At 42.8% G+C, this 27,045-nt stretch overlaps 1 protein-coding gene and 1 long non-coding RNA gene across 5 annotated transcripts in view; both read right to left on the bottom strand.

The window, feature by feature from the left end:
* KIAA2026 (KIAA2026 ortholog) overlaps positions 1-17,194 on the bottom strand; it is a 67,564-nt gene extending 50,370 nt beyond the window's left edge. For all 4 annotated transcript variants that reach the window (XR_004237854.1, XM_032097635.1, XM_032097636.1 and 1 more), the window contains exons 1-3: positions 16,550-17,194; positions 13,868-14,068; positions 5,782-7,214 (exon numbers count right to left, since the gene is read on the bottom strand). Coding sequence is in view for 3 of the 4 variants with exons in the window: in XM_032097635.1 (XP_031953526.1) it covers positions 5,782-7,214; positions 13,868-14,068; positions 16,550-17,100 (2,185 nt within the window). In the remaining variant the exon portion in view is untranslated. The remainder of the gene's footprint in view (positions 1-5,781; positions 7,215-13,867; positions 14,069-16,549) is intronic.
* A 1,401-nt stretch (positions 17,195-18,595) lies between these two features.
* LOC116438365 lies at positions 18,596-27,033 on the bottom strand. Its single transcript, XR_004237699.1, has 3 exons — positions 26,801-27,033; positions 25,295-25,459; positions 18,596-18,947 (listed from the first exon to the last, which is right to left on the bottom strand). It is a non-coding gene; the product is annotated as an uncharacterized LOC116438365 (long non-coding RNA).
* Positions 27,034-27,045: the final 12 nt, after the last annotated feature.

Raw genomic sequence — 27,045 nt, 5'->3', positions numbered from 1 at the left:
CTATCTGGGACACCTCTATTTTCGCAGCTTGATCTACCTGTTTGTTGTTACGATGTTCTTCATTAGCCCAGCTCTTGGGGATGTGAGCATCTACATGACGGACCTTCACGGATAGCTTCTCTACCCGAGTGGCAATGTCTTTCCACTCTTCAGCAGCCCAGATCGGTTTTCCTCTGCGCTGCCAGTTTGCCTTATTCCACCTTTCCAGCCAACCCCACAGAGCATTGGCTACCATCCATGAATCAGTGTAGAGGTAGAGCTTTGGCCACTTCTCTCTTTCAGCTATGTCCAGAGCTAATTGGACAGCTTTGAGCTCAGCAAATTGGCTCGATCCACCTTCTCCTTCAGTAGCCTGTGCAACTTGTCGTGTGGGGCTCCATACAGCGGCTTTCCATTTCCGGCTAGCGCCTACAATTCGGCAGGAACCACCAGTGAAGAGGGCGTATTGTCTTTCACTCTCTGGTAGCTCGTTATATGGTGGGGCTTCTTCGGCACGTGTCACCTGCTCCTCTTCTTCTTCAGAAGATAACCCAAAAGTCTCACCTTCCGCCCAGTTTGTAATTATTTCCAAGATCCCAGGGCGACTTGGGTTTCCAATTCGGGCGCGCTGCGTGATGAGGGCAATCCATTTGCTCCAAGTAGCGTCGGTGGCGTGATGCGTGGAGGGAACCTTTCCTCTGAACATCCACCCCAGCACCGGTAGTCGGGGTGCCAGGAGTTGTGCCTCTGTGCCGATTACTTCTGAGGCAGCCTGGACTCCTTCATAAGCTGCCAAGATTTCCTTCTCTGTGGGAGTGTAGTTGGCTTCAGACCCTCTGTAGCTTCGGCTCCAGAATCCCAGTGGTCGGCCACGAGTCTCACCAGGCGCCTTCTGCCAGAGGCTCCAGGACAGACCATTGTTCCCGGCTGCAGAGTAGAGCACGTTCTTCACCTCTGGTCCTGTCCTGACTGGGCCAAGGGCTACAGCATGAGCAATTTCCTGTTTGATCTGAGTGAAGGCTTGCTGCTGTTCAGGGCCCCAGTGGAAATCATTCTTCTTGCGGGTAACCAGGTAGAGAGGACTCACGATCCGGCTGTACTCGGGAATGTGCATCCTCCAGATACCTATAGCGCCTAGGAAAGCTTGTGTTTCCTTCTTGTTGGTCGGTGGAGACATTGCTGTGATCTTATTGATGACCTCAGTGGGAATCTGACGTCGTCCATCTTGCCACTTTACTCCCAGGAACTGGATCTCTCAGGCAGGTCCCTTGACCTTGCTCTTCTTGATGGCAAAACCAGCTTGCAGGAGAATTTGAATTATTCTCTCTCCTTTCTCAAACACTTCGGTTGCGGTGTTCCCCCACACAATGATGTCATCAATGTACTGCAGATGTTCTGGAGCCTCACTCTTTTCTAGTGCAGTCTGGATCAGTCCATGGCAGATGGTGGGACTGTGCTTCCACCCCTGGGGCAGTCGGTTCCAGGTGTACTGCACGCCCCTCCAGGTGAAGGCAAACTGAGGCCTGCACTCTGCTGCCAGAGGAATGGAGAAGAATGCACTGGCAATGTCAATAGTGGCGTACCACTTCGCTGCTTTGGACTCCAGCTCGTACTGGAGCTCCAACATGTCTGGCACGGCAGCGCTCAACGGTGGAGTCACTTCATTCAGGGCACGATAGTCCACAGTCAATCTCCATTCCACGTCAGACTTGCGCACAGGCCAGATGGGGCTGTTGAAGGGTGAGTGGGTCTTGCTGACCACCCCTTGACTCTCCAGCTCGCGGATCATCTTGTGGATGGGGATCACAGCATCTCGATTTGTCCGATACTGCCGGCGGTGCGCTGTCGAGGTGGCAATTGGCACTCGTTGCTCTTCCACTTTCAGGAGCCCAACTGCAGAAGGATTCTCAGATAGTCCAGGCAAGGTGTTCAATTGCCTAATGCCCTCTGCCTCCACAGCAGCAATCCCAAATGCCCACCTGAGTCCTTTTGGGTCTTTGTAGTAGCCATTCCGGAGGAAGTCTATGCCCAGAATACACGGGGCCTCTGGGCCGGTCACAATCGGATGCTTTTGCCACTCCTTCCCAGTCAGGCTCACCTCAGCTTCCAAAAGGGTCAACTGCTGTGATCCCCCGGTCACCCCAGCGATGGATACAGGTTCTGCCCCCACATGTCCCGATGGCATTAAAGTACACTGTGCCCCAGTATCAACCAATGCATCATATTTTTGTGGCTCTGATGTGCCAGGCCATCGGATCCACACCGTCCAGAAAACTCGGTTCTCCCGTGCCTCTTCCTGGCTAGAGGCAGGGCCCCTCTAGCCCTGGTTATCATTCTTTCCCTGGGCGTACATGCTCGAGGTACCTTCAAGGGGATCCGACATATCATCCTCCCTTCTGTAATGCCTGGCAGCTCGGTCACGGGAGGCTGAGGCTACCTTCACCTTAGCGGAACCCCTTCGGTTAGCGCCTCCCTCCTTGAGTTCACGCACCCGCGCTGCCAGGGCAGAGGTGGGTTTCCCATCCCACCTTCTCATGTCTTCCCCATGCTCACACAGGAAAAACCACAGCTCAGCTCGTGGGGTGTACCCTCTCTCTCTAGCAGGGGGACGACGGGCTCTGACTTGGGGGCCTGTGACTCGCACTGGTGCCACACTGACCCTCCTCATCTCCTCCCTCATCTCCTCCCTCATCCCCTTCATCTCCTCTTTGAGGTCCTGGACCACAGCAGAGACATGAGCTTTTAGCGGGCCATTGATCATGCTGTCATAATGCCTGAGCCTGTTGGCAACAGAGCCCACTGTTTCTCGGTTGTTGTCAGCATCAATCGTTGCAATGAAGGTGGTGTATTGTGATGGCCCTAGCCTTGCCAGGTTCCACATCATCTGTCCTGTGCACCTGACCTTATCGGGGTCATTATCATGCTGTCCATCCTTCCCGAAGAGTACCTCTAATATTGCCACCTCTCTTAGCTGCTGGATCCCTTGCTCGAGTGTCTTCCACTGCATTCTATGATGATACTCCTGCATTCTTTCTTTGTGAATGAACCTTTCTCTCACACTCATTAAGAGCCGCTCCCAAAGAGAGAGAGGCCCTGGCTCCCTCACAAATATCTGGTCCACACCTGGGTCCTGGGTCAACGATCCCAGATACCTTGCCTCACCACTATCCAGTTGCACACTTGTGCCCATAAGGTCCCAAACCCGAAGCAGCCAGGTGGTATAAGGCTCACGCCCCCTTCGCACAATGTCGTTTCGCATAGCACGGAGACTGTCGTGCGACAGGGACTCAGTGATGACTTCTGGCTCTGGCTCTCCTGCTGGTTGTGAGGGCCCTGGTTGCCCATCATCATTAACTGGTCGTACTGATTTGGTCTTATACTTCCTCCTTTGCACAGGGGCGACTGCTGCTGGCTGTGGTTGTCCTTGTGGTTCAGCTGAAGCCTGGACGGTTGTAACATCCGTGGGTTCCACTGCTGCACCATCGGACTCACCCTCTTTGGGGCAGGGAGAGGGTTTTTCACTAGCTGAGGAGGTGTATTCCCTTAGCAAGTGGCATATCTCCTGGCGCACCTGGCCCATCTCCTGGCACATCTCCTTGCGCACCTGGCCCATCTCCTGGCATATCTCCTGGCGCACCTGACCCATCTCCTGGCATATCCCCTGGCGCACCTGACCCATCTCTTGGCACATCTCCTGCATCCCTTTTGCCAGTACCCCCACCCAGTTTGGGTAGTCCATTTCTGAGGTGGACTGTTGGGCAGTATCAGTCTGTGGGGCGGGATCTCTAGTGTCTGGGGCTGTGGCAGGCTCTGGCTCTGGGGTAGGATCTCTAGTGTCTGGGGCCGTGTCAGGCTCTGGGGCAGGATCAGGCTCTGGGGTAGGAACTCTACTCTCTGGGGCCATGTCAGGTTCTGGGGCAGGATCTCTAGTCTCTGGGGCTGGTGTCCGGGTAGATATCCAAGCCAATCTCAACTTATCCTTGAATGCTAAATAGAGTAGGCCTATCAGCAGCAGATGGTTAGTATTCAGAGGGAATTTAAACCCTTCGAAAATTGATGGGGTGAGCCCAAAGAACTGGTTGAGGGGTTGGGAGAAAACTTCCCCTGGTGTCATTTCCTCACAGAAGGTACCATTGTTAACATAACCCCAAAAACATGTGCTCAGTGTGTGATAGCCGTTTATCCATGTGCCCACATTCCGGAGGAAGTTAAAAACCCATGAATTCCTCACCTTCTCGACCCATAACGCAAGCTGGATAACAGCAATGGTAGCCTTAGTCAGAGGACCCATATTCAAGTAAGGAGCTGCAAAGGGGAAGAATATAGCCACGGCTACATGCCACCCAAACCAGGGTAAACTAGACCACATAGTGCTGCCTAACAAGGTTCCAATATCCAGCACACAAAATAAAGTTATCGAGGAACTGTTATTCCTTTTTCACCTCTATCTCTTAATGCCCTCAGGCCCCACATTGGGCGCCAAGATCTGTCTCGGTTTTGAAAGACAGGTGTCTGCTAAGGAAGGCAGAGGCCCCCCTTGAAGTGGCAGATATAACCCCTTTTCCCTCCAAGTTATTATATTTTGAAATCAAGAGCGTTTAGGTGAAGATGTGGGAAATAGGAATAACAGTTCTTTACTATATATATATATGTATATAACCAGTCAAACAAAACAACAACAACTATGGCAGTAACAGCAATCACAAACCCAGTGCCAGCCTTCTCGGCTGTCAGGCTATTTCCCCTCGGGTGCAATTCCGCTCGCAGCCGGCAGGGGCGCTGGCGGCTACCGGTGAGCAGGGCAGGTGCGATGGTTCCCCCGCGGCTGCAGGGGGCGCTCCGGGGCGAGCTCGGGAAACCCACGGCTCTGGTGCCCTAGGATCCCAGGAAGGATGGAACAAAGGCTTCACAAACCCCTGGGCAGCTGATCCCGGGGTCTCAGGAACAGCAGGCTAGAGCGGCAGGCTAGAACGGCAGGCTGGAACGGCAGGGACGGACGCAAATCCCGGGTGGCAGATGAGATGTATCCAGATGGGAGAACCCCACGGAGGCCCAGGCAGGCAGGGCGAGCAGGGCTACAGCGTAGCGAAAGCTCGAAGCAGCAGCGGGGCAGGGCAGCCACAGCCCGGTCTCCAGCAGGGCAGGGAAAGCGGCTTTTGGGGTCCCGGCGTTGTTTCCAGCAGGAAGAAAGAACGGCCAACAAGAAAGAAGCAGCAGCTCCTTTCTCTGCAGCTTCTCTCTCCGGACGCTCAGAGCGAACTGACCCCACATCCAGGTGTAGACAAAGGAGTAGCCAGGCCCGCCCCACTCCCTTTTTTGTCTTTCTTAAGTACAGCTATTTGTCCCCTAGCAACATGCATATGGGAGAAAATTCCTTTAACAGGAAAAAAAACTAAGACTAAACTAAAACCCCAACAGTAGTATTACCAAAAAGGGGAGAAACATTTCTACAATCACTGTAATATAACATACCATAAAATGCCTTCAAGTGACACTCTCTGATGCTAACCAGTCAGTCACATTCATTCTCCTCAATATTTTTTGCAACAAGTGAACTCTTCCAATTAATTATGTTCTCTAAATATACATTCTGCAAATTAATTACAGTTTAATCAGCTGATGGTTTATATGCTTGTGTTATCAGGGAAGTAACTTTGACTCTAAAATTAATATCCAAGTTGTTTAATGCAATAAGGTTCTGCTTTTTCACAAAATAAAATGTAGACTTATCAACTAAGGAAAAAAGCTTTTAAAAAATCTGTGTCCTCCTAATTTTTACTGTAAGTAAAAACGTCGACTTACCAGACTTGTGCTTCTTATGTTTTGCTTTCTTTTTAATTATAAACAACTTGTTCTGGATCTCAGATTTATATGATTTGAATGAATGAAGATGAATCTCACGCTTTCTTTGCAAGTCATCAAGTTTTCTCTGTAGATTTTCATTCAGAATATCCTTCAACTTCTTTTTTTTTTTTTTCTTTTTTTTTGCCAGCATCTTACTTAGTTTCCTATTATTTTGCAGTGAGGTTTCTAGCACCACTTCTTTAGTAGATTCATGGTAACTTCTGTCTTGGTTGTCATTATAAGTGCCGTTGACGTGCATTTGGCAAGCTTTCAGTGTGTTCTCCTCTAACAGACTCAGCTCAGACCTTACTCTGGCCATTTCAGTGCAACCTTGTCCATTCTCCACATCTGTTATTTCTTCTGAACTAGGGTGACCACCCATATGAACAATCTCTCCTGAAGTAATCAAATTCCTGAAGTTCTCTATAAAACAACCAGGTTTTTTGATGTCACAAACTCTTGAGGCTTTTATTTCACAGTCAATCTTCATCTCCTCTGTAGTGACTCTAAAGCTACCTAAACATGTTTTTTTTTCTGGACAGGTAACAATGGAGTCCATACTTTTCTCTCCTTCTGTCTTGGAATGACACAGCAGTTCTCTACCAGCAGAACTGATCTCCCCATTGCTTTTGCTTCCGTATTCATGTTTTACTCTTTCTGATTTAATACGTGGCACTTTTTTGACTTTGATGGGAAGAGATGGGAATTCAGGAGCCTGAAAAGGTTTTTGTTTGTAAATTCGAACATCTGCACCACAGAACTGTGGAAAGTGAACATATGCATTCTCCAAGCAGTCATAACCAAGAATTACTTCTCTGCATTCATGGATAGGCTGACCTAGCACTGCATCCTGAACATCCTTTTGTGTTTCATACACGAAGTCACAGAGACCTTTTAGCAGCCATACTTTTTGGTAGAATGGTAGCTCATGAAATGGTTTTTCCCCCAAGGGATTAACTTCTCCAAGCACTTTGAAAAACTGGGGACATAATCCAAGTTTTTCTGCAGCACCATTAGGATTGTCAGTCTGCCCTACAATGGTATACCAGTGTTGCACTTTCTTTCTGAGTGCTGCTTCCCAAGTCCTGTAGGAAAATGTAGGCCTGCGATGTAATGTAGATCTGCGATGAGGAGGACTTAACAAAGAAGTCATTATTTTAGATAAAAAAACATTACACTGAGGCATCAGAAGACAACGTTCCAATTCATAGAATACTATTTCAGGTAAATTTAAAATCTGTTGTGCTAAACAAAGAAAATGACCAATAGATGGAATCTCCCACATTGTCTCCATCCTTGTAGGTGCTGCTTGAGCTAAAAGTGATTTTTCCCATTCTTCTATTTCTTTCTGAGTAGCTTCTTCTGCTTCTTTTCTTTCTTGATCTCTCTGCCTATTAAAAGAAATTTCATGAAAATTCAGATATTGGGTGAACAAAAAGAAATGAGGGAGAAAAAACCCCAAAACTACAGTATGACAAACATATTTCTCTTGAAGTAATAAAGGGCACAGTAAAACTAAAGTTTTACTTCAGTTTGTCTTACTTTGCAGTGCACAACACATCACTGGACCAAAATGGGAAATTATAGTCTTTTGTTTCTATCATCACTAGTTTAAAAAAGGGGAAAAGGTTAGAAAAAAGCCTGGCAAATATCAATAGTCTGAGTTCTTTAGATTTTTGGATTTTAACAAAAATGTATTTCCTTCCCCAACCCCTTTTTATCAGAATTAAGTGTTTCCAACAAACCATCCAACAAATTCCAGGTAAATCTTGCTTTCAAATGGTTGCCCTGTGGCTTGCATCACCTGCATTGTACCTCCCTTGCTCAGACCACAAGTGTACATACAAACTCCTTCACTTAAATGCACAACAGCCATTTTCCCTCCCACCCAAAGGTGTGCTACTAGTTAGTTTGCAATGGTGGTCAAAAAAGAAACAAGTATCAGGACGCATGAAGAACGTGATGGAAAATAATACCGAAAATAAAATGTTATTACATTAATTGGTTTGCCCTCACCTGAAAAAATGTATTCAGCTCTGGTCCCCCTATCTAAAAAACAGGATAGAGCAGAAATAACGTGCATTCAGAGAAAGAGGTTATCAGAAATCAGAGGCCTCTAAAAACTTCTGAGTAATCTGGGAGTCCACACAAAACACTAGCAAGAGGAAACATGACAGCAATATGTAAACTTCATATGATAGACTGGGAACGTCTATTTGCTTTTATTTCTAAATTCATCATGAAATTTAAGGGCAACAAATGTCAGAAAAAGAAATGCTTCCATTTCAGATAATCAATTACATGCAGCTTACCATCTCTAAGACAGAATATATGTTAATTTATTTCCAAAGCAGAAAACTGGATATCTGCATGAATCACACAAATATCAAAGACTACCAACAGAAGGATATTTTCTTTAATGCTGCACTAACATTTTTGCCTGAAAGCACGACCAGATTCCAAAAGACAGGATTAGGATACAGCTGCACTTACAGAAAATTTATTAGAGCTCATCCTAAGCTTCTCCTACCTTTTTCTCTGAAGCTTCTATCACTGGTAAAAACTATAATCTAACTCTTACACAAACGTGACCTGCTACCAGAATTTACACATACTCATTTCCAAATTGCAAACCTCCAATTTTATTTCTTCATAAAAAAGTAGCAAATAAATGTCATGTATCCATTCCAAATTCAGCAAAAGAGAAATGATACATTAAAATGTTTCTTTTGACAACATGACGCTAATAGTGGCTTCTAGCTTGAAGGGCATGCATTTCAAGCATTAACTATTGACTAGCTATCTTAACAATGTAAAAAATGCAACAAACCTAGCTTAGTCCATATTTTAGTATCAGCACAGGAGAAACATGCCATATGTATGCAAAATAACATAAAATACAGTTACGATTCCACCGAATACTTTATATTCTATAATCAAATTAAATTTTCAGTGACTTGTTACCATACTTGGAACAAAAATTTTTAATACCACATACATGCATTCTTGTTATTTAAACATCTAGTAAGTGCAGAAAGACAGACTCATGTAAAACATAAAAGGTAAAAGCAAACAGGTCAGTAAATTCTTAACTTCAGACTCCCAATGCAGCATTAACTGCATCGAATAGAATATAAATTATGACATATAAAGAATGGAATATAAAGACAAAATCCCACTTTTCAGCACAAAATCTTACTAGCCATTCTTGCTGAATAAACCACTAAATTCAACCGTTACTACTTGCACAGGTAAAGTGGGCATTATTTTATTCTGATTTATGTTCTATTTCAATGTGCTAATATTGCATTGATATAATAAATAAAAATAACTGAAAATAATAAATAAAAATAACTAATGTCCAAGTGAGGCAGAGGGAGAAATGATATTAAGCACGAAGTGGTCTCAAATGTAAATCTCATAGCACTCCTGGATCCCACTCCCTCACTCCTCCTAAATGTATGACATACTTCCTAATAACCTCCTGCCTTCAAAAGGTGTGAAACCTATTAACATAATATGGAAATGAGACTAAATTAGTGAGTACATGGTGAGATGGAACATATGTAGAAACAATAGCATTTCAGTATTGTCTAATAAAAAAAAGCTGTAGCTGATGCAAAAATACCATCTTTGCAAAGAGTTTCAACTTCCTACCAAGTAGTAATTTAAATCAAGGTAGGATTATCAAAATAAATACAATACTCTAGATTCACCTCTGTCTAGATAAAATTACAATTACTGTATCATTTTTAAGAACGTTTAAAAAGGTTCTTTAAAAAGAAAAATATAAGTTTTTTCACTAGTAAAAATTTTGCCTTGTTTTTACACTGTTGTTTTATCGTATCTGTTGTCATTCCATTCTCAGCAGACATTCAATAAAAAATTTCATATCTTCATTATTGAAGTCTTCCTGCTAGCATGTTTTGGAGGGCACAGCTTTTTCCTGGGGTGGTTTTTTTCAAGAGGATAAAAGGAAGTAAAGAGGGAATAGGAGACAGGGCAAGGGAGCAGGGGTGAAGGAAGAAAGAAACTGGAGAGAGGGGTAAGAGAATGACATTTGATATTTTAGCGGCACAAATATCTTTACACTGAGAAATTCTCTGAACATACAAATTTGGCTTTTATGCCGACAGCAATTGTAAAAAACCCTGTTGTTTCATACTTTCATTTACATTTACCAGAAATATGTTTGCAGATATGTATTGGACTTCCAGCAATAGCAGAACTATTCTAAGGTGAAGCTGACTTTCCTAGACTAACAACAGCCATATTTCTAGAACACACCTGCATCAGTTGTTTTGCAGCTCTCGTGCAGCATCTGACCTTAAAACCCATCAAACATGATACCCAAGTAGAGACAACACCTAAAAGAGAGTCCAGACATAACTCCCTACTTTTCTTATAATTTCCTCCCTTATTTAAGGCAGCAGACACAAATCACCAGCAAATTCCTTCTTGCTTGCAACAGGAGACTTCTTGGTGAGGAAAGGAGACAAAGATTAGATTTTACTTTGTTCTCCCAATTATCACTTCTAACCTTAGGTGTTGATTCACTGGTAAAAGGTCAAACACTGGAATCTAATGACAAGATACAGACAACTGTTTTAATTCTACAATAACTTGTTTTTTCAAACTTTCTTTTAAAAAATAAAGCAGAAAGTTACATACAGACTAGCAATACATATTATTCTAAATTAAGCCAAGATTCAGTAGTCAGAAGATAGTAAATTTAGAGATGCCCATGCAACCTTATTTCTGTACCCCCAATATCTTAAATCATATTATTACTTACTCTATATTTTTTCATAGAATCCAGTTAATTCCATACTAACATCCTCATAAAAAGCAAAACTGATTATATAGGCATACCTTGTTCCACAATTTCCTTAATTAAATTACCAAATTGCAGCCAGAATTCAATTCTCTAAATGTTTCAATGACCATGTCTGAAACTTATCCCAGGATCATGTTTTCAGAGATGGTAAAGACACAGAACTGCCTAGCATAATTTTCAACAAACTAAAGCCACACAGACACTTAATTCCCACTGAAATCAACCAGTTAATTATCTGCCATTCACTGGTGGTTTTGAAAATTTCAGTAGGAATCTACCTTATACTTCAGTATCTAACTAGTCACGCATTTCCAATTATAAAATAATTCCACAATTACTTATTGTTAACTAATACGTAAACTAGTTGATTTGTTACTTACTTAGCATGTAGCCAAGCAACTGGGTAGAAACTCATAGAAAAGTAATTAATAATTCGAAAAATAGTCAGTATTCTGACAATTACAACAACTGAACAAAAGGAATGCTTAAAAACAAGACTGACAATAATAGTAAATCAGATGTTGTCATATATGTACTTTGGCGGGAGAGGAAGTGCTTTTTCCGCTGTACAAAAACTATTAGGTGCAAAATAGTGAAATCAGCTTTGCAATGATATCTTCTCAGTTTTTACATGTTGAGTCTACTATTATGAATGTATCCCCTGGAGAAATTTACAAAACATTACATAAAGAAAAGTGTAACTGATTGTGCAAGAAATGGATAAATTACAAGAAAAAGAGAACTCTCAACAAAGGATACCTATATAACAACAGTAACTAACGGATTTGAAGTAGAATTTCCCTGAAGATAAATGCAGAAGAGAAGATAAAAATCCCACTTCAGAATGTTCTTCCAAAATATACAGTTGAAAAAAGCTCACAAAATCAATTTCAAGGGTTTTGTGGGGAAGAAATAATCAAACATTATTTTAAGGATTTAATTTACTAATTTAATTTGTATTTTATTTTTATTTCTGTACAATATACATTATAATATTTGTTTATATTTTTGAATATTTAAATTTAATTTTAGTTTTATTTAATTCTCATCATAAGATGCCTGTGTCTTACAAAAGTACCTAAACATCTAAAACAAAGAATTTATATATAAACTTGGACTTCAACAGACAATTTCTTTAGCTATGAGGCTAAGTTATGTAGAAAGGCCCTTGCATTTATACCCTTATTTATTTGGGACTGAAAGCATGCAACTCTTAGCATGCAACTCTTAGACATTCTAAACTAAGATAATTTATGGCTAGTAAGTACAAGCACACTGAGTCACCCACTAGATGGCCAGAAACGGAGCCCTTTTCTTTATGTTCCTGATAACTCATCTGAAAGTTGGGTGAAGAGCAAGTGCTGCCTATCCAAACATAACTGTCAGTACGGTGCTCTCCAACTAAAATACCCAAGGCTGCAATCTTCCATATTGTTTAGAAAGTACCTCTTCTGTTCCAACCTCAGTGTACCAGATTTCTAAAAAAACAAAAAAAAAGTAGAATAACCATTTTCTCTTCTTAATAACGTAATACATACTTTAGCAATAAGCCAAAGTAAGTTTAGAAAGTTGCAATACATTTTCAAATAAAAACAGTGTTGAAAGTATGTGCATTTATATATGCATCACTTTGAAAATTTATATACACTATAAAATGTGATCTCCACTGGAAATGTACAATGCCTTTTATAGGCCTTCCAATTTCCAAGCCCTTTTCATAAAACTGCTCGAAAAAGGTACTTTGGGAACTTTTTTGGTGAGTTGGGAAACAATTGGTACAGAGAGGTCCAAATTACTTTGAAAACATGGTGCGATTAGGCAAGAAAACTTAGACAAGATATCCAAAGCATGATTACTTGAGGAGGTCAGGAGAGTCAAAAAAATATTGAACCAGCTATCTACTGACAGATTTTTATTGCCTCTTAATAAGTGGTACGGTTCAAAATTTTAAGGTGTAAAGAGGCAAGCTAGTCATGGTCTTTTTCTGTTATCATGGAACATTCTGTAGAATCAACCATCCTTTGCACAGGTTCTGGGACTTTTGAGTATATCCAGATACACAGATTTACCAGTTAATTACTACAGTTTTGCAGCAATGTGCTTGAAACAGGTGTATGAAAGCATAATTTTTACTTTGTTTGGTAAACTGTTCTACAGACTCTATCAGTGAATTAAAATCCAATCAAAATGTCCTTTTCCATAAAATTGTTATCAAATTCTGAGTTCTAGAACACAGAGTTGAGCAAAAATCAAGAGAATTTTACCAAAGAAACAAATCTTTGTGCTTTTTTTTTTTTTTGCGAAGTGTTATTAGAAGATTAGTGGCTTAGAAGAAAGAAGAAAGTTCTAGAGAAAAAAAGTACTAACAGTCAAGTCAGCCATAAAGCTCCAAATCTGTTGAAAATGAAGATTACCTGCAAAATTAAGAGTGAGCTGGTTACATATGGGAAAAAGTCTACAAAGCTGTAAACTTTGAAAAAAGCTAGAAACATTTTGCTTCCTAAAGCAAATACTGTCTTACCATTTTGCTCCATGTTCAGACAGTCACTCAAATTACTGTTAAAGTATACAAACTTATAAGCTTCACTTTCCTCAAAGTGAAACATATTAACATTAAACACTGCATAGAATTATTTATCTCTTAAATTTAAGAAGACCACAAAATCTCAGAGTTATTTACAAGTACTATCTAAAATTGTTACCTAACTCACAAGCTGAAATGCCAAATCAGTGGGGTAACAGCAGTGGCACTGGCAAAGATAATTTGCTTCTGGCTGTCAGTGAGGGAAGCAGTGACAAGATCATGAAATTAGACTGTAGTTAAGCATTCTGGTAGTTTTTAATCTAATTGTTGCATGAAAAACTGTCCAAGGATACGTATGAGAAACTGTAAGTGCATCAGCAGGAAATTACTGTGGATGCTTTTAGTTAATATTAGAAGTTTCACAACACTAAAATAAGAGCATCTGTAATTTAATTCAAAGCTTAAATGACTTCAGTAATTTTTCAAGGAAGTGGTACTAATTTTTTGCTTTGTGTATGCACTGTATTGAAGTAATGAACTTAAGACCGTAAGAGCACCACAACATTTATTTACCTAAAAAAGCCATAAGGAGCTAGCCTCTTTACAAAAAGCTAAAAAGCCTCTTTATATCTTTAGGACAATATAATGATTTAAAACTAAAGCAAAGCAGTTTTTCTTATTACCTCTTTTCCTCTTTTGCTCTCAGTTGCTCCTCTTGTCTTAGAACCTGAACCATCACAGACTCAAACATGCCTGTTGACAAGCCTACTAAATTTCGAGGTGTGGAACGACGTCTTGTAGAAATGCATGCTGTTGCTTTCTCATCCTCCTGCCCATAGCATCCGCTAGATGTTACAGCCAATGATGTTTTCTCTCTTAAATGCCTAGAAGAAAAAAGCAATCCAATTCACAACTACAAACTTCTGTACCAGTGACACATCAACGCCTAGCCTATGAACTATGAATTGAGCATCTTTACTCAGAAAAAAGTTATTTTTTCACCTGTCATTTTTTCCACTTTGAAAGTTCCTTTATTAAATTTTAAACTTAAACCCAACACACTAATACGACCTATGTTTACACACCAGTTAAAACCAGTGTATATTTACTACAAATTACCAAATATTATTTGGAGATTGAATTATCTATCTTAATCCACATGTATTTAGAAAGAAAAAACTTCCACAAGGCCTAAGATAAGAAAGTATCCTTTTTAGCAGACACCTAAAAATAGGGGGCTGGGTGGTGTGCAGAAAGGTGTATTAGTTGTTTTAGGTTGGGGAAGAGTATGTTAAAAACCAGTTTTGTTCTATTTAAAACTACAAAAAATGAAAGACAAAATGCTACAAATTTGTCTGCGAAGTTACATTTCTTCTTACATGGTTTCAAAATACTCCATTAAAACTAGTATGAGTTTTTCACCACCTGTGAAAACATTTGAGGGACAGAGGAGAAAAATCCAATCTCCATTCAAAAGGAATCTTCATTCTAAGGTAATTTTCTGTGGCTTGTAGGATCCAAGAATTATACAACCAATATTGATTGATTCCCTTGAGTCACTTGAAGGGGATCATTGACCTAAACACTGCGCTGTAATGATGAAAGAGTGAGTGTTCCAAGAAGTAGTTCTTCAATTTCATCTTACAAATAAAATTATGTTAAACACTTCAAGCAAATTTGTCTGATTAAAAATTGTAAAAGAACTTTGAGACTTTTAGGTTCCATAATCCTCTATACTTACAGTTACTAGAAACTTATTACTAAGCTAGTGCACACAGACATATGGAATAAATCTTAACAAATATCTGAGGAGCTAATACAAGACACATTCTCTATATACTGAGACAGGACTATTTTTAGACAGTTCAGTATTTCCTAATATTTATTTGAAAAAGACCATGCATTGAATGGAAGAAGGACAAGAGCAACTGAATTTATTTTTTTAGTCAATACCTGTATTGCTATTTGTTAACACAGTGCATGAACTAACTACACTTTCTCACAGAGTTTCTAATAAAAAGGCATCAAGCATTCTCAGGTCCTACCAAATCCAATGAGGAGTCATTTAATTCAACAAAGAGCCTTCAACAAAATGCCCCTCAATTCAATACAGTACAGATGCTACAGTCACACAATATACAGAAATCAACACAGCACAAATCTTCCAAGTTGCTATTGGTTATTTATCTGCCTGCAGTAACTCTATTAAGCCGGGAATTCTGGTATTTTTTTTAAAATCAGGTTTTACTCAAGCAAACTAGGAACCCTCATGCCCCATTACGTTCGGCTCCTTCCCTTCTAGGGTTTACCAGACTGTCCCAAAACTGCTGTTACACAGAAACAGTGTCAAATACATTGTTGCTACAGCAGCACTGAATACATTAACTCTGCTTTCAGGTAACTTCTTCACCACTCTCCTCAAGTGTTCTTACTACACGAGCAAGGTTCTTACCAGCTGGCAGTTCATACTGTATGTCACTAGCAAACTTAACGCTGATGGACACGCACAGCTTTACACGTTTCCTAATACTGTTCCTTCTTCACCTTCATCCTTCACAAAAAACACCTCTTGGTTTCTACATGCAGAATACTATGTCATTCAGAAGACCGGTGGGCTTTTCACTGTAAGAAGCCACCACGGTTTTCTGATAATGACTAAACTGTGCCTATGACAAGCTCATGAGAAAGCATGTACTTCAGTTGTGATTTAAACTCGGCTTTCCACTATGAGCTCGAGAGCTTTCCATGTTTTAGCTGCTTTGGCTGATAAGAAAGTTCTTGCCAGGGACTTACGTTTCAATTTACCGCGATTTCCATTTTGCCATTTAAGACTACAGTATGCCAAGCATTGTCTCTCATTTTATGATTATCAAAAAATACACCATTTCAAGGCAGGTAACTTCGGCTTAGTATTTTATTCCTACATATTTTAAGGGCGGTAAAAATTTCACAGATCGTAAAAATAACAATTTCAAAGAACCAAATATTCATGCAGAGTTTAGGTAGTTTCACGACAGAATAAAATAAAGAAAGAAGCATTTGACATCTTGTGTAAACAAGTGTCCCTCCATGTTCACAAAAGGCTTCTTTCAGAAGGAAAATCTTAGCCAGGAAATGCTGTGCTCTATTTGGTATTTTGAGGTTTGGAATTTCCAAAGGGTTTTGAATTAAGATTTGAATAGTTCTCAGTAGGAAACGCTCGTCTGCATGAAAGTATTGAAAGTTCCAGTGTTCTTTCTGTTGTGGGGTTTTGTTTGATGCCCGTTTTCTTTTAACGAAACTTTTTACGTAAAGAAACACACCCTCCTGCTCTACTTTATGTAAACAACACGTGGCACGGACCCTATAGAGTTTTCTACACCTACCGGGATAGCAGCGCCAGCTTCTGTTCCAGCATCATCTCCAGCTTCTGGGCCTGTTTGGAGAGCCAGTGATCCACACCGTGCAGCCGGTAGCAAGTCTCCAGCATGAGCCGGAAATCACACACGAAATCTGCTATCCCTGTGTACTGCCCACTGGAAAATTTCTCTTCCATTTTCAATAGCCATATTCCAGCTGGCAACTGCTGCAAGGACTGGCTGCTCTTACGGCCCGAGAAGGATCCAGCGCCTTCTTCTCCGAAAAATGCCTGATCGGCGAGGGGCTTCAGGAACGGCGCCGTCAGAGGCCGGTACTTCTCCAGCAGGAACTCGCGCAGGATGCGGTACCCCTGCTGCAGCTCGGGATTCAGGCTCTGCTGCCAGGCAGTCTGCCCTCCCGCACCATCTGCCTCCTCCGCGGGCTCCTCCATCCCGCTCCGAAGGGCCGAGGGCCGATCCGCCGGGAGGTCTCCGCCGGAGTCCATGTCTCCCGCCCCGGGCCCGTTCTCCGGCACCTGTCGGTGACGGCGGCGCTGCGCCTCGCCCGGCCTCCGCATCTGCCCAGGGCTCACCTGTGCACACAGACACCGCTCAGTGCCCCGCCGGCCCGGGGGGCGGGACGCGGCCGCCGTGGGGGAGGCACCGACCGGGCTCGTGCGCGGCCCCGCCCGCCCGGGGACCGCGCCCTCGCCCTCAGGGCCCGCCCCCTTCTCCCCCCACCGCCGCCGGCGGCACCGGCGCATCCCGCCCCCCGCGTGCGCCCTTCCCGCCGGGCCGGGCCCTCCCTCCGCGCCGCGCGCGCGCTCCCGACGGGCAGGCGGCGCGTGCCGGCCCCGCTCAGCGTCCGTCGGGTAACGGGCGGCGCGCGCGGCAGCGCGGGCGGCGGGGAGGGAGGGGCGCGGCCCCCCCGGCGCGGAAGGGGCGCGGCGCCTCTCGCCCCAGCGCGCATGCGCGTTCTCGGCCAGCGGCGGCGCCCCTGCGGTTGCGTCGGGGGCCTGGTTTGGGTGACGTCATCAGAGAGCGCGCAGCTCGGAGCCGGCGGGGGCGGGGCGGGGCAGCGAGCCCCTCACGGGCCCGGGCCGGGCGGGGCTGCTCTCGCCGCTTTCCCTCGGCGCGGATGGCCGTGGCAGCGGCCTCGCAGAGCTCTGGTGCTGTGCTGCGGCTGGTAGATTTTGGACAGGTAACGAGTCTGTCGTCCCATGTCAGAGGTGTGCCACCATAAGTGTTCAGCCGTCGAAGCGAGGCAGCAGCTCACAAAAGCACTCAGTTCTGTATTCGGTTCTGCCTGACTTGCCTTGGGAGTTGGTGCCTTTTGGTGGGAGGCTGCTACTAACGAAGCTCACCTGGCCTGGGGTGCACCTGTAGTTCTTGCACGTTTGCCCTCACTCACCTTCCAGTCCTGCTCACCCCTGAGATCCTAAAGGACATTTCCCGGGCACCAGGGAACTCCACAGTAGTTGTTGTCTCCACAGCAGTGCAAAGCACCTGGAGACACACATGTGTGTGTGGTTTTGGTATTATCCTTTTCACATTCCTACCTACACGAAAAGCTGAGGGCACCCTGCTGAGAGAGAGAGAGAGAGAAAGAAAGAATGTGAGGGAGCATGAAAAAAAAACCCCTTCTACTTCTGTAGGAGCATTCTTGTTCTTCAGAGATCACTCAGAGATCTTGCTAACAATGGAGTTCTCTTAATGGGAATAAATGCCTCCACACTGCAGGAAGGTGAACCTTCTCAGAAGGACCATTGGACACTGAGACTGTAGTGATCCATGCAATAGTCAACCCAAGTGTAGCCACATACAGGATGGCCTTCGGGTCTGTGTTGTGCTGTGCGTATCCCACGGCCACAGGACAAATTCAGGCAGCACATCGTTAGAGCAGCTATGGGCAGCTCCCACCCTCTACTGGCATCTCTGTGATCTTGCTGCTATCTAAAACCGCAGCAAGAAGTCCTTGTGCAAACGTACTCTCTGACAGTAGAAACGATGAATAAAATTGTTCTCTTTTAAGGAAATCCTCTTATAGCTTGAATGACCACAATGGAACAGCCCTTCCACAGACAGGGTCTTTGTGATGCACCCTCGTTACAGACCCTCATTCGATGCTGCATTGCTCATGGTTTGTGGTGCTGTAGGATAACAGTTACCTCTTACTTATGGTGTTAACTCTAAAAAATGGCATTTGAAGTCATACTTTGCAGAGTTTGGATGTCTTTCTTGTACTGGGACCAGAAGGACCAGTATGTCCTGTTGCAAAACAGGGGGAATGCTGTGTTGTGTTTTCTTCAATAACTGATCTCAGGAACAGTGTTCATCTCGTCTAAGTCCCACTCTAAGCTGAAGGTGGAGGGTCATCATCAGAGGGATGGAGGAATTCCAGCAACATGTGTGGAGATTAAATCAACTATAGGAAAAACGTAATTGAAGAAAGCAACTGTTAAAGTTAGAGTGAGAATTTCTAGTATAAATTAAATAAAACTAGGTTAGGCTGGCAGCTCTTTTAGAAGTTTTGTGCCTTTTGGATGTCTGGTCTGCAACGCTCACTTCCTGGTTCATTTATACTTTCTGCAACAATACCGGGTAGCCTAATAAAAGTTTTTGCTTCTTGCTAAATATGGGGCCTTGCTTTGCGAATATAAGAACTTGTATTTATAATTCTGCATACAATTCATAGGCTGAGTAGCCACAAAATGTGATGTTCAGAGATAACATCTCAGCTATATTCAGATCTCCTGTCAAAAATTTAACTTTTATGGTAATGAAAGAAATTCAGATACCGAGTTTACACTCTAAAATTAAATTTCAGTGAAGAAGGGGCCCCATATGATGAAACAAGATGATATCCTTTATTGGGAGCTCTGACTTGTATCATCAAAATACATAAATGAGAATTTTTTTCCCAGGTATGCAATTAAAGTAGGTTAAAAAAATTTAAAGAAAGGATTGTACTGGGAAACATCACTGTATCGATCTACAAGACTTTTTTGTGTTTTCCTCTGTAATAAGAAAAATACATTGTATTCAAGGATACTTTATGTATGTACTTCCTGAGTTTGCCACACGAGTGCACTGTTGAATAAATGCCATGTACCGTTCCTGCCTTAAATTAGAGGTAATACTCCCGTCTCAGTGGAACCAGGGTGGAACTGCTGAAGCAGAAGCAAACATTTTGGAAAACCTGTGACAATGGAGTTTCATTTTACATATTCAGTATTAATAGGAGCTATGACTCACATATCAGAAAAGAATTTCACAGAATCACAGTATAGTTGAAGTTGAAACAGACCTCTGTGTGTCTGTTGCCTCCATGTCTCCATGCTCGAGGCAGGAGCAAATACAACTGCTTGTTCAGGGCCTTGCTCAGTTGGGTTTTGAGTACCTTCAAGGATGGAGGCTCCACAAAAATTTTGCATGCAAAAAGGCAAACTGCTGTAGTCCAAGAAGGTATCCTGATAGCCTCTGTATTTTCCTCTATTTGCAGTTAAAGTACCTGGCTTATAGCACCACAGGGTGTTATCAACACAGAATATCCTGAGTTGGAAGGGACCCACAAGGATCATTGAGTCCAACTCCTGGCTCTGCTCAAGACACCCCAAGAGTCACACCATGTGCCTGAGAGTATTGTCCAAATGCTTCATGAGCTCTCTCAGGCTGATGCTGTGACCACTTCCCTGGGGAGCCTGTTCCAGTGCCCAGCCACCCTCTGGGTAAAAAACCTTTTCCTAAAACCCAACCTAAGCCTCCCCTGATACAATTTCAAGCCATTCGCTTGGGTCCTGTAACCAGTCCTGTCACAGAGAAGAGATCAGTGCCTGCCCCTGCTCTTCCCCTCATGAGGAAGTTGTAACTGCAGTGAGGTCTCCCCTCCGTCTCCTCATCTCCAGGGTGAACAGACCAAGTGACCTCAACCACTCCTCGTATGGCTTCAATATGTTACTGTCCAGTGGACCCCTTTTGCTGAATGCCTTTTGTGGTCCTGTGTGTCTTCTAGCAAGTGAAGGGAGGACATCTTTTGTGATCTCAATTTCAAGAGGCATCATCCTTCTCTTATTCCAAGAAACACAAAAAATAATATAACCCATCACGAGTAAAAAACATTTACAGAAACATTTGATGTAAGATTTCTAAACTTTGAGAAGTGTTAAAAAATAGTAATTTAGCATGAAGCTAAATAGTTTTCATTTATACACGCCATTTTTTCACTTTTGTGTGTATGTTTTTAAGAACAAACTTTAAAAAAATTGTAGATTTTTCAGCAGCGGTCAGCATAGACTTTACTATGTCATAAGTCTTCTGTTGTAAACAGAAACACATGATGGTTTAAATAAGTTCCCACTCTTTTGAGTAGTAGAAGTCTTCACTACACATAGAACTATTTAATGACAGTGTGGAAGCACTGGGAGCAATAGATAGGCTACAGTAGGCTCTGTTTAGTCCTATATATGTCTTTGGCATGCCATGTTAACAGGATGTGAAACAAGATTAAGTTGGAAGTTAAGTGCTCACGTTATAGTGTTCTTAGAATATTAAAAAAACCAACAGTTTCCAAGAAAAAATGCATTGATAGATTACCATGTCAGTTTCTGTCAGTTAGAAAATATATAACTGTTAAATATATTCAGTTTGGTATTTTTATACCTTTGGGGGAGAAAGACCTCAGTGTGAAAAAAACCAAGAACTTCTCATGCAAATGTTAATATATATTCTGGACTTTAGAATAGAAACCCTGTATTCAAAACTAGAGCAAGTTTTTGTGAACTGACATCTCCAAAATCTGAAAACCCTACCTTGTGCAATCTATTTTAATGTTTTCAATCACTTTCACTGAAAATGTTTAGAAGAGGCTTTCTTCACAGTATTACTACTTGTAATCAGCCTTTTCCCCAGTGTAAATCTGACTATTCAGACTAGAGTCTGAATTATAAATATCTAATCTTTTTGTCTGGTGCCATCCATTGGCTATGTTTCAGTTTTGTTCCAGCTTGAGAGACTTTGAGTTAGGTCTCCTGTAAATTGTTTGCAGATTAAGTGGCTGATAAAATGGCTGGTATTTACTGTATGCTCAAAATTATTCATGCAGTAGCATGTGGTACCAGGAAACTTTTCCTTCTTCTCTTTTCTGCAAATAGGTACTTTTTGCAGATGAATATCTAAAACCAATAAAACAAACCAGTTGTCGGCAGCTGCTTTCCTTGTTACTTTACATGCCAATAAAGTTATACGTAAAATATTTTTTTAGTAATTTCATTGATGTTTTTCTCTCTATCACCATTTTCTAGAAACTGTTGCCTTTCAAGATAATTTAATATGACATATTAATTTGAATTAGAAGAGGATTTTGAAAACCTGTCCAGTAATGGACTGAACATAATGTTACAACTGTAGGGATACTGTTATTAAGAGGGGTCCATGACTGATGAAATACATTAACTCTAATGGTGAAGCTTGGGGAAGAAAGGAGAAAGAGAGAAAGAAAGAAGGAAAGAATGAAAGAAAGAGTGCGATTGAGAAAGGGAAAGGGAGACATAGGTGCCAGGGAGTAGGGGTGGAGCAGGCAGTGCTGGAAAAAGACAGAGAATGGAAAACGCTTCCCAGTGGCCAACCTAGAAGAGAAGTATTCAGGGTTGCCCAGATGAGCATCCTCCTCTGTTTCACTTCTAACATGGTAACTTGATACTTTTCATCAGGGTCTGCACAAAGTGTCTTTGGGCTTTTCTGCTGTTGGTGCTGTTATTGCTGATGGGACCAATAAAACAATAAAGTTTAAAATAAACTGTAAAGGTTAAGGTGGAAGACCAGCTGCAATGTAGACACATCCTCAATATTTCTATGGCTTAATCCCCCCAGATTGTACCAATTACAATTAGCTTTTGTGTGTGCGTGGCTGCTGATGGCATATGTTATCATTTAGCTCTTCAAGAGTAGTGCTGACGTAGCACATTATGATGTCCCTAGAGTTGCTCATTTAAAATAAGAAATTGTCCTGTGCTATGGCTATATTGACGACACACTTTGTAGTGGTTTGGTCCAAAATACTCATTACTGTTTATCTGCTGTGAGATAAGAATTAGGAGAAATGCAAAACAGGCACCAAACTTGAAAGAATATAAAGAAGTTTATTAACAGACCTAAAAGAGGGAAAAAAGAATTTATACCACCTTCAGAACTCTCCTCCTCCCCCCACCTTCCTCCCTTCTCCCACTGACAATGTGAAAAGACAACCCTTAAGATGTTCAGTCTGTTTACCACTTCCATAATAACCTTGTTCAGTCCATTTAGAAAGAGAAGTCTCTTCTTGCTCATGCTATGAAAACATTATCACAACGAGACAGCTGCCCACTTCCAAATATTGTTCAGTCCATTTAGGAAGAGGAGTCTCTCTGCCTGCGTGTGAGTCCTTTCCCCCGACTTGCAGCTTTTCCCACAACTGCTTTCAAGGGTCCACTCTTGAAGGTTTTTGGGGTACAATTTTAAGGTTGAGCCGTTCAGAAACAAAAACAGAGGCCCTTCTCCTTCCCTGGGAGCAAAGGGTCTTCATCATCTTCATCTTTAGGACTATCTCTGGGAGCATCTCTAGGAACTGAGGTTTTCTCCTTTCCCATTTGGAGCAAAAGTCCTCATCAGGTTCATCTCTAGGGACTGAGGTTTTCTCCTTTCCCGTTTGGAGCAAAAGTCCTCATCTGGTTCATCTCTCCCTGTCCAAACTTCTCATGAAATTACAGCTGCGTCAGCATCTGCCTATCTCAGCGCAGGTGCTTTTGCTTATGAGTTGAACACTCCACCCCCCGTATCTTCATGAAATTACAACAGGATACTCTGATATATCATAGCTTCACAACAGAATTTCAGCTTTAAGTATCTCCTCTCTCTCTTCCCTCAGGTTTTCAGCTCTTCACAGCAATAAAAGGGTTACTCTCACCTCGGCCTTGCAGCTTTGCAGCTGGAATGTTGAATTTTTCTTATCGCAGTGGAGAGGGGGGAGAGCCGAGCCGCTCCGGCTGCCCACGGCAAGGCAGTGGGGGGGTTCCACGGCTGGAACAGGTCCATCGGCTCCAGGATGGCCGTGGCCCGGCCCGGCCTGGCCCAAGCAGGGCCTGGCCAGGCCCACTGGCCCCCACACGGGGCCCGCAGCCACCTGTCCCAGTGCTGGAAACGAGAGAGAGCTTGGAGGGGGAGTTTGCCTATTCTTAAATGTGGATCACAGAGGTGGTCACAATTTTAAGTGGCTTAGAGAATTGTCCATATTCAAACCGGCCAGCTGATAGGTTCTATCAGTTCCCAGAGGAAACTGTAAGCACCCCTTAGCAAGGACGTCCCTTCCGGGACTATGCTTGCTAACCTATGACACACTTAAACATGGAATTTTACCTCCTGGCCCAGGTACATGTGCAGCCTGCAAGCATGGTTAATGTGGTATGCAGTCTACCTGTTACAGCCTGTATTCTTACCAAAAAATGCAGTAGCAGCAGCAGCAGCAGCAGCAGCAGCACCAAATCTTGACTCAGTATAGTCTCTGAACAACTGCATTAAAATAAATTCCAATGCTTTTGCCACATGATATGTTTTTCATTGCATTTGTCCTTGCTGTGGTTTAATCTGGAAGGTAGCTAAACAGCTGTGGGCTGACTTTCCACCACCACCCTCTCCCTGTGTCTCCTCCAGCTTCTTGTGCCCCATGTTCCTCATTGGTGTGGCAGTGTGAGGACCTAAAAATTCCATGACTTAGTGTAAACACCGCTTAGCTATATCTAAAACATCAGTGTGTTATCAACATTATTTTTGTCCCAGAGCTGTAACACAGTAGTATACTAGCTAGGGCAAAAATTAACTCTGTCCCAGATAAAACCAGAACAATATCCACCCTTTATTCTATATCATTTGTCATGCCCAAGTTTCACTCTTCCCAATACATCCTTTCCTGTCTTTTGATACATACACGCAGGTATCATTTCCTTAGTCTGTGGGTCATCCCTCTAAAATGTCTGTTGAGTAAATTTAGTCCATGACTTTGGGCTTCATCTGTTGTAGTAGACCTTCTGGGCTGAAGAGATGGTGCATGGTATTGGACGGTGCCCATGATAAGTCCATCCTTCATGCACAAACCCATTTGTATGTTGCATCCCTTCCTCGATGGCCCAAGGTGTCATAGGCCCACCAAACTACCTATCTTCCTCCTTCTCTTCTTGTGATTGCCCTGTTTTGGAGTAGTCTGCTTCCTGGTTCCTCTTAGAAGCAGCTCCTTTATCCCTTATCAAATGAGTCAACTTCTGCTTCCAGTATTTCTCCTTGTGTACAGGGGCAGATAATACTGGCACAGGTTGGTGCTCTGGTTCAGCCACGGGCTCTGTCACTTTGCTCTCAGTCCCAGAGACCTTCCCTCCCTGCCATGGGCACTGAGCACTGTTGAACTCAGGCCCAGGCCTGGCCCCAGCACATTGCAGTGATTTGTGTCTCTCTGGAATTATCTGGTGACAGTTTGTCTTTTCCAAATATTTTAATACATTTTTCTGCACTTGTTCAGAGATGAAGTTCCAAAACACTGGAGGTTCCCACTGTCCTAGGCACTTGCTCATCCGGCACCACACTCCCTGCCACTCATAACTATCCAGCCTTGGGGCAGATCCCTGGGTGATGTTCTTACCTAGTTGTGTAACCTTACACAAGACCTCAGACACGTTCATGCGTCATAGCAATGCAAAGGTGCTGGTTTGGACACCCTGGGGTTACTTCCCAAGAGCTGTTGTAACTCACCTGGAGGAGAAGGGAATGATGGCAGAGGGTGTCATTCCCATTGATGGGCCATCGGAGGTGTAGTTAAGGGTTATTCCCAACAGGTAGCTCCTGCCGTGCGGGCACAGTGACAATGCCGAGTGCACACAGTGCCTCAGTCCTGCCAACAGGCATCATATCAAAACCCTGTGTTATAAAGTACAGCATCATAACCTTAACGCAGAGCTGAGAAATGACACAACAGGGATTGCACACAGCAAGTAAGATGTTACATAATGCAACTCTGAGAACACACGACAACACTGAGATCAAATAAATCAACACTGTGACCAGTGACTATTAAACTAATACAACTAACTGCTTATGACAAATTTGTTTTAACATGTTAGCACTGTGGTTATCTTAACCCTTCACACTCCAAGGGCTGGGTGCCAAAAGAGACTGCAGTGGTTTAACCCAGCAGGCAGCTAAACACCACACAAACCACTTGCTCACTCCCCTGTCACCACCCCAGGATGGGCAAGAGAATTGGGGGGGAAAAACCCATAAAATTTACCCATTGAGATAAAGACAGCTTAACAGGCCAGAAACAGGTGGGGAAACAAAAATAACTATCATAAAAAGATTGGAATATACAAACCAATAATGCGCAATGCAACTGCTAGCCACCTGCTGGCTGATACCCAGCCAGTTCCCAAGCAGTAGCCCCCAGCCAGCTTTATCCCTAGCTGGTATTACTGAACTTTACACCATATAGTATGGAATATCCCTTCAGTCAGTCAGGGGCAGCTATATCACTTGTGTCTCCTCCCAGCTACTTGTGCCTCCCAGCCTCCTCACTGGTGGTGTGGTGTAAGAAACAGAAAAGTCCTTGTCTTAATGCTTAACACTTCATCCAGCAGTGGGTTATGAACATCATTCTCATCCTAAATCTAAACCACAGCATGATACCATCTACCACGATGAAACTTACCTCTATCTCACACGAAATTAGGACAATTGTGTACTGAAAGGACAAGCTTACATCATGCCATTTAGAAACTTTCCCACATTTTTCAGACTAGTTGGGTAGTGGACAAAGACTTGAGATTTCAAAGTTTCACATTGCATTGTCATTAAATATGCATTTTAATAAAATCTTTCTGCTGACCTGATACACTACCAGTGTCTGGTGAGGGCTTAAAAATTTAATAAAGACTTTCCTAAACCAAACACAGCTAAAATATAGAACTTTGTTTACATCGCAAACAAACTCTAGATAAAAGCAGTAGCTCCTTGATTTCAAGAAAACTTTGGCAAAAAATAGTCAATATAATTGTTTTTAGAGGAGTTTCATCATTTCAGTGAGGTAAATACAAGTGTTATTCACTCCTATAAAAATGCAAAGCTCACTAATTAAAAAAAAAAGTTAGATAATGTGATAGGGAGGCCTCACCAATAGGTGAGTGAAGGGTTACAAATGTAAATATGTAGATAGATAAAGCCAACTGAACATACTAAATTTGATAATAAAAACTTATATATTACCTGTGCTTCACAGGCGGAGAAGTGTATCACATCCGCTTTAGCCAGTTCACTCATGTCACAAGCAGTCCAAGTATTCCCATTGATGCAATGCCTGCAAAGCCCATTTGATAGCTGGGTTAATGTTTTAGCAGTTTGTTTTGAGTGAATTGCCCCAAACTGGGCCAAGAGACACTTCAGAGACAGAGTCCAAGAAGTGGGTATTTGCTTTATTTGGTGTGCCGGGTGTGGGGGATTACTCCTCCAAG

The sequence above is a fragment of the Corvus moneduloides genome, chromosome Z (assembly GCF_009650955.1).
Source record: "Corvus moneduloides isolate bCorMon1 chromosome Z, bCorMon1.pri, whole genome shotgun sequence".
Classification (NCBI taxonomy): Eukaryota; Metazoa; Chordata; class Aves; order Passeriformes; family Corvidae; genus Corvus; species Corvus moneduloides.
This window is presented reverse-complemented; position numbering and strand designations above follow the sequence as displayed.